The sequence below is a fragment of the Phalaenopsis equestris genome, unplaced genomic scaffold (assembly GCF_001263595.1).
Source record: "Phalaenopsis equestris unplaced genomic scaffold, ASM126359v1 Scaffold000094, whole genome shotgun sequence".
Taxonomy (NCBI): Eukaryota; Viridiplantae; Streptophyta; class Magnoliopsida; order Asparagales; family Orchidaceae; genus Phalaenopsis; species Phalaenopsis equestris.
The window spans coordinates 342,895-351,547 of NW_018164536.1; the positions used below are offsets into that span (position 1 = coordinate 342,895).

The 8,653-nt window shown below is 38.1% G+C and overlaps 1 protein-coding gene across 1 annotated transcript in view; it reads right to left on the bottom strand.

Annotated features, from left to right (window-relative positions):
- Positions 1-6,316: 6,316 nt before the first annotated feature.
- LOC110020147 (blue copper protein-like) overlaps positions 6,317-8,653 on the bottom strand; it is a 10,107-nt gene continuing 7,770 nt past the window's right edge. Inside the window, exon 2 of the mRNA XM_020718141.1 lies at positions 6,317-6,927. Coding sequence (XP_020573800.1) covers positions 6,470-6,927 — 458 coding nt within the window. The 3' untranslated portion in view covers positions 6,317-6,469. The remainder of the gene's footprint in view (positions 6,928-8,653) is intronic.

Below are 8,653 nucleotides of genomic sequence, written 5' to 3' on the forward strand. Positions count from 1 at the left end.
GTCATTTGGTCTACTAGCAGACAATCAAAAGGATCCCTAGAAGAAAAATGCACCCCTCAACGTGCTTGCAAATGATCAACAGGATCTCTTTTGGCATTGTTGTTGCCATTTCCGGAGGAGATTTCTTGTGTTGTTGCGGCGATTGCTGGAAGTTATTTTTTATGTTACTGTCGCACTTTCCAATGGGGATTTTCTGCACTGTTGAGATGATTTATGGGGAATCCCATGCCCCTGAAATTCGGCTTAAGTAACAGTATTTTGAGAAGGTAATGTCGACATCATTTGAAGCTGTGTAGAATTGTTGTAGTCTTTATATTGGTGTGTGTTAGTCTTTCTAGCCTTCAATTTGTTGATGTGGCATTTTATACGGTTTTAATGTGTGTCTGTACGTCGTTTTCTCACTTGGAGTAAAAATTTTGATGTTGCTTTTGTGGTTGTTTTTTTAACTTTTCTTTTGAGATGTGGTTACTTTGCTTTTTGAGCGGTTACAAGATGTTGTCCAATTTCTAAGCCAATGTTTGCCCGACTTATGAGTTGTTGCTAAGAATGTTTGACTTTTTCTAGGTTATTTAGCCATAGTGTACTCACTCGATGGCCACAACCTGCAGTGAAAGAAATCATTTGTAATCCACGAAAGGTGTAAGACCTGTCTTACATTGTATAAGTAGAGATGCTCGATGGTATTAACATGTAATGGACAAAGTCGAAAGAAGAATCAATTGAGGATGTCAGATCTGTCTTAGGTTATGTAACTGGAGATGTTCGATGGTGCTAACTTGTATAGGACAAATTCATATGAAATTTATTAAGGATGTTTGACATATCCAAGGTTGTTAGTCCAAGCATCAGTTTTACGACCGTAACCTATTATGGAAGAGGTCAAAAGGAATCCACCAATGATTTTTTATCTATTTGAGGGTGTTAGTTGAAGCTTCTTCTTGACAATCGTTGTTTGTGATGGAATAGGTCGAATTGGGTTCCCTTGTGTCAATTAAGCAATGAATGAGGTGTCAGAGATAATCTGCGTTTCTCCAGACTAGGGGGTAGGCAGCAATGCTTCGTACCTTTTTTCAGAATACACAAAAATAATGTTTGGTAACTTGTTAGTTGTCACTTTTGAATTTATTGCCCCTCAACAGTGATGTTTTTCACACGAACTGATAAAATAACGTATATATTGAACTTTAAAGAGATTAGCTTCTTGATCCAGTTGAGGAAGAATTTCAATATACTGAGGAGTGTTGAGAAAACATTATTTGTGAAGTTGTAGTGAAGATTTAATGTCTAAATGAGTTGCAAGTGAATACGGTTTTCAAAGACGTAATGTCTAAATCAAATGTGAGATTACTATTTTTCCATAGATGTGCCTTGGATTTTAATGTGAATGAGCTTTCAAGACTGCAATGAAGGTTGCCCCATATCCTGGAAGTATTTGTCATAAACTGTGTCTAAATAAGTTGCGGGATGACTACTCGACTATAATTGTGTCTGTGGCATTATGATGAATGACCTTTTGAGATTGTAGCGAAGGGAGCCCCTCACATCAAGGAATGTGAGGAAGTGATCTTCAAGAGGTGCAGAAAAGGTTTCTTTGCCAATTTGATGATGTATGTCATTGGGAAACAAAGTAGTGGCTTGGTGTCTTTGACTTGAAGACACTATCAAACGAGACTTTACTACTTACAAACAACACCAAACTGATGTGTGTTGGAAGGTCCACTATGGTAGATTGATGAATTATAATCTTTGTGTTGCATGAAAACCAAACACACTCAAATATTTAAAGAGAAGGGGAGAAATTAACATGAAAACCAAACACACTCAAATATTTAAAGAGAAGTAAGGGGAGAAATTAAATTTTTACATGGAAAACCTATAAAGAGAAAAAAACCACTAGGTCAAGCCGAGTTGAAATAATTTGTTATAAATGATAAGTACATGTTCATTCAGCTCTTTAATTGAGAAAGATGGAGTTATAAAGTTGACCATTTTAAATTTATAACAGTAGTTTGTTGATAATAGTCGTAGACTGGTTGTGATAAATGTAGTTCTTGGTGTTAGCAGGCTGCAAGGGTCATAATTGATTGCTATGGAGGCAATAGTCCACGACAGAGTAATGTATCACTGTCTTAGCTTTGCTCAAAAGCCTAACATATTCATGTAATTAAAGAGAAGTGACAGGAGACACATCCAATTTTTAGGTGGAAAATCTTAAAAAGGGAAAAAACCACGAGACATTGCCCGATTGAAATAATACACTTTGAATGATGAATGCACATGTCCACTCTTCTCTTGAATTAGGAAAGATCGAGTTATAAAATTGATCATTATAAATATACAACAGTAGTTCATTGATAATAGTCGTTGTCTTGCTATAATGAATGTAGTTCTCGATGATAGCTAGTTGCGAGGGTTATAATCGGTTGTTATGAAGGTAGTAATCCACTGTGAATGTTGTAGTTGGTAATCGTAGCACCAACTTGTCATATATATCGTAGTTGAAATTTATGACAGTAGTTGGCTGTGTGGGTCGTAGATGATTGCTTCAGGTTCGTCGGTTAACTACATATATCGTAGTAGGAAGCTATATGAGCTGTGAGCTACGTAGACTGTAGTTTGTCACATAAGCTATAACGGTGAGTTGTGATGACGTTTGTAGGCCAAAGGTCCCGGAGTCGAGAACTGTACGAGTTATGGACCACGTGGATTATAGTTGGTCACGTAGGCCGTAGTGGTGAGTTGTGATGACGTTCGTAAACCGTCAGGGATGGGGTTAGAAACCGCATGAGTTGTGGACACCATAATTGGTCTCCTAGGCTATAGTGGTATGTTGTGATGACGTCCGTAGGCCCCAAAGTCTGGAGTCGAGGGAAGCACTAGCTGTGGACCACGTAGGCCGTAGTAGTGGACTGCAAGATGAGAGCTTTAGGACTCAGAGAAGTCATCGTCTTCGCGATGCATTGTTACATCGTCTTCGTGAGACGTCGTTGCTCCATATGTGTGTGTGTTGTTACACCGTCATTTGGGTGTGTTTTTGCATCATATTCGGAGGGAGTCGTTGTATCATATGTGGGGTGCGTTGTCTACGTGTTACCTCGCTATTCTACAATATACGTTGGGATTCTGTAGCGCATGCCGTGATTCCAAAAAGGGTTTCATTGCAATGAATCAAGGGCGGCCTACGATGGCAGGCGAGTGGTGGTTGCAGGAGTGGCAGATATTTGTTGGATCTGCGGTGCAGAAGCGACACTGGACTTTAACTTCTCTAAGCTTCAGTCTTCTTCTGCTCAAGGTCCTCCCTTCTCGAGAGGGGGGTAGGGCCCTTTTTCTAGAATCTGGGAGATGTCTCTCTGCAAATACGAAAGGAATTTGAACTACTCTATCAGATGACTCGGATAGATTCCCTCGATCGAACGATATTTGGTGTTCTAAAATCTGACAATTAAGTGTTTTAATGATGTCAAAATTGAGCGATCTTGAACTCGTTGGATTTGTCCTGCTGAGACACTTGATTTGACTATATGCTTCTCAGATTTGAAATTTGTTCGATCTTTCAATTCTATATTGAAAGCTTTTGAAGGCGGTTTAACGGCTTGATCTAGGTTTGATTTGTCTCGAATTGAACCAATTTTGATACCGTTAGGTCGTCATCTAGCTAGGTAATTTGACTTTAAGCTTGTTGAAATCAGAGTTTTGGATGACTTTTAATTGATGTTTGAACGTTTTTTTGCTCAAAATTTACTTCTAGATTCATGTTATGCCTCAAGGTTTGTGTCGGATGATGACAATTTGTTGATGGGTATCAATTAATTATTGATCAGGTCTCAAATATTGAGCTTTACTGACATCACAATGCTGTTGTCTCTAGACCTTGCAATTATTAAATGAATTTACAGCATATTAGCATTTTTTGTTTTTTAGTGGAAAGGTGGAAATGGCATATATAATTACAGACAGAGATGGATGATGATTTCAATCTCACGATTTACAAGTACTCACTGCTTCATCTTTTGCAGTTATTCCATTAATCAATTGTCTGAAGAGTTATTCTACAATCAAGGCCACTTCTTGGGTCCATTTGGAGCAGCTTTTTCACTACTTTGCTTTGAGACTTGCCATATTTCACTTCTATTTTGCTATAGTTTTTTTTTCTTTTTGGACCAAAATTTTCCTATATATAAATGCCATAAAAAAGTTATCCGACTTTTGAAAAGGATAAAATGTTTATAATGCCCATATAGCTTTTAAAAAAATTATTTTTTCCTTGGTAGTCATCTAGTTTCATTTTGCAAGCAATTATAGCCGCCCCAAATGGTCTCTTAATCAAATTTCCTTTTTAATTCTCGTCCCAATGATTCCCTGCGGTACGTGGGTTGTTGAACCTACTTCCTCTTTTCATTTATATATTTTCATACTCAAATCAAGTCACAACTATGGTTCAAACTAAATGAGCTCCCTGTAGGGTGAGATTTGTTTCTATGGAGAGGGATTTAAAAGAACAGGAATCTTATGGGAGCAGCTTTTCTGGGAGGTAGGCCGGCCGAAAGGTGGGTTAGGAGAGGCAAAAATAGTTATGAGTGATAATATGGTGCTCAATCTGTTTAGTCAGCTAAGTGGCCTTGCTTGCTGAGTTTGAGCTATGATCTACTCACTACAGCTCAAACTCGACTCCTTCACTTAATTTGAATCGGGAGCTGTTTATGGAGCGAGCCTTGAGACTGATTAGCCTATTTGTCTCAATTGCATGTTGAAGCAATGTTTGAATTTTTTCGCCAATGCACTTACAGCTATTAAGAGAAGTGAAACTTGATATATCATTAAGTTCTCACTGAATCCTTGCAGGTAATGTGCCCTACATGCCTCTGCACGGGGATGGCAATGGCAAGCGAGCACGATCCCAGGATTGATCCATTTGATTAAATCAGCTCATTTCAAACTAACCACGCAATTTTCAGGAGTCGTCTTTGGATTTCAACAAAGAGGCCAATAAAAGAACCATGGCGTTGCTGTAAGTATTTGTTATTTGAATTTACATGGATCAGCAATGGTGTTGTTTATAAGACTACTGAATTGCGGCCATTTAGGCTCTTCCTGTTTGTTTATGTTCCCCACCCCGATAGTTTCTCATGAACTATTAATATTATTGAAATATCCAACAAATATCATAGATCAAGGTTGCTAGTGTTGATCTCAATCAAATAACTGCATAGTGATTTACTTACAACAATTATTTCAATAAAAATCTGCACATTGCGCAAATTATATTAAAAAAAAAATTGTTTATGTTGTAATTCTCAGTATAACTACCAAATGATATAATTAATTTAAATCAAATTAAATGAAACTAATCATGATTTATTTAGATGTCATTTTAAACATTCGAAAAGTGTTTTAATTTTATATCATAAATAATATACTAATGAACCTTTTTGTCTTGTTATCTGGACCAACAGTTAATATTTTCTAAATATTAATACTCCAATTATGATGAAGTAACTTGAAAGCTTATAAAATTTAGCATGCTATCGTACTTTATGATGTGGATTACAGACTGACTGTAAACTCTTAGGATGTGTTTGGAATCACTTATGTTTTTTTTTTAATTATTATTTTTAATTTGATATATGTTTTGATTTGAAATAAAATATTTATCAATAATTAGGACTAAGATCTAACTTTTAGGAAAAGTAAGATTTACATACATACCATTTAACTCATTTATTTACATAACGAACACTGTGTGCGCGCGCGCTACATGGACATATCATGGCCTGTTGGTTTGCATCCTTGGTACTTTAAATTTGGGGAAAAATTTGCGTACATAAGACGTACGCTACGTTTGTAACCTGCAAACATGTTACTGGGAGGATTTTAGGAGGTTATAATTGTGTTATATCTCCTGTGACCTATCTGTACCTTCTAGTAAGTTTCACGCTTTTGTTTTTCATATACAAGAATGTTACAGGGGGTATAACGCGGTTATAACCTCCCAAAATCCTCCCTGTAACTTGTTTGCAGGTTACAGACGTACGCAGCTTTGCATACGTCTTATGTACGTAAATTTTTTCCCCAAATTTGATGGTGTAAATATAAAAACTAAAGTTTCGATCTTAGATATGTAACTACACAGAAATTGGGAGCTATGTATACTTAAGATTGGGGCATTTTTTTTTCTAAATAAAATAATAATTACAATTTCAATAAGATATATATTTTTCTCTTATAAAAAAAGCCAGCAAACAAAAATTACATTTTTATAATTCAATAAAAAATATCTTATAATAATAATATAAAAAGGCTTTTATCCTACATTAAAATAAATTTAACTTGAAAAAAAAAAATTACAAGTCATTTTGAGCATGAGTTACAAACATCCCTTAAATCTAATCCAAAAAAATAATTTTGCATAAAAAAAAAAAAAAATCAAGAAGATGCATGGTTTAAAAACATCCACAATTTATTCAAACCATCAAAATGAAACCAAAACAAAACCTCCAATACAGCAACCGAAAACCAAAATCAAATGCCACATTTTTAATCCACGCACAGAGCCATTCCCAAAGGGAAGCAAACCTTGGTCGAGGTACGCCAATCCCGGACTTTGGGGCTGACTTGAAGTAGCCGGTGGAGAGAGCCTCGCCGGCGGAGAGGGCCTCGCCGGCGGAGAGAGCCTCGCCGGCGGAGAGAGCCTCGCCGGCGGAGACGGCGGCGGAGCTGCGTTTTTCTTTTGCAAAACGTTGATTTGAAGATTCATTCCTCCTAAGCAGTGAGAGAGAACTCCGCATATGAAATACTTCTCTCCGGGGGTGGTGAGACGAACGGAAGTGTTGCCATTAGAGCTCCTCAGTATAGCGTTTGAAGCGTTGCAGTTTCGGTAGCCATTTTCGTCTACTTGGTTGACGGAGTGGTACTGAGAATATTGAAACACTGAAGCGAGAAGAAGCGCTGAACTTTTGAGAATTTATTTTCTTAAATCTGGATTTATTAAATTCAAAAAAAATGTTTGGCAATGAATTTACTAAATTCTAAAAAACTTATATCCAAGTCAGCGAAGTTAAATCCACGGAGTCCCTAAGATTTAGGGCCTAGCTTAAAACTGGGACGGCATTTTTGAAAACGCCGCCTTTATGTTTGGTTCGCACGTTTTATTTGTGTTTGCCAAAGCACCAATTTACAGTGTTCTACTATTTCTATTAGACGCGGATCTTGGGTATAACCCCGCGATCCAGCGTTCGAGCGAAGCATTTACGCCCCTGCCCTCAAACCCAATCCGCCTAGCTCTCTGTCGAAGCTAATCCCCGCCGAAGGAAGCCACTGTCAAACGAAACACTCCTACCTCTCCACTGCTCATCCCTGCCGAAGGAAGCCGCAAACAATGCTCCTACCACTCCGCTCATTTGCACTGCTCATCCCTGCCGAAGGAAGCCGCAAGCAATGCTCCTACCACTCCGCTCATCCTTGCCGAAGGAAGCTCACCGCTACTCATCCCTGTCGAAGGAAGCTCATCCCTGCCAAAAGAAGCTGCAAGCAATGCTCCTACCTCTCCGTTGCTCACTACTTTCGAAGGAAGCTCTGATTTTTTTTGGTTGAGCGATTTACCTCTAATTTTTTTTAGTTCATGCTTCATTTACAAATTTCTTTTGTGAGACAGCTGAAAGTAAAATTTAAGTGTTAGATATGTAAATACATTGGAATTTTGTGGTATGAGTGTAAAAATGAAAGTTTCGATGTGCGATATCTAAATCCATAAGAATTGAGTGCTATATATGTAAAAAATGAATTTTTTTTTGGATTTTAGTATATTGAATGTGTTTCATTGTATTACTGTTGTGAACAGTTCCACTGTACGTGGCCAAAATGATCATGTTTTCACAAACAGCTGCAAATCAGTTGTTCTGAAACTGCAGAAACCAAACAACGTAACACTTTATTCAATTCATGGGCAAAATGATCATTTATCCAGAAACAGCAAATCAGTTGTTCTCCTAACGCGCAAACCAAACAGCCAGCCAGCTTATTCAGATCAATTGCTCATCAGTAGATTATCAGGATCGAATGTTTATCAGCAAAAGCTGGATAAACTGCAGCTGCCCTAAACAGACCCTTAGTAAATTTGAGATTTACAGCTGAAATTTGTGAAATCCTGATTTCTAAAATCCACGGTTTTGTCCAAACTGATTGTCTGTCATGATTTGGGTAAAATGCAGGTTAAATCCTACTCTAAGGGCCCGTTTGAGACAACTTATAAGTGCGAGCGGCGTTTTCAAAACTCTGCCTCACAGTTTGGAAAACATGTTTCGACAACTTATCCGAAAACGCGGTTGGGTTTTGACATTAAATGCAAGCCGCAAGGTCGAACATCGCAGGCTACCCATCGATCGCTTTTCAGTAAGCTGCTTATTTGCATAAGCACAAGCTGCCCCAAACACACTCTAAGAGTACGTTTCGGGCAGCTTATAAGTGCGGTCAGTGTTTTCAAAACGCCGCCGTACTGTTTGGTTCTCGCGTTCCACCAGCTAATCCAAAACTGCGTTTGAGTTTTTTCACTAAAAGCAGGTTGCGGGTCGACCCCTGCAGTCGGCCTGTGGGCCGCGTTTCAGGATAAGCAGCTTATCCTGAAACGCACAAGCTGCCCCAAAAGGACCCTAAATCT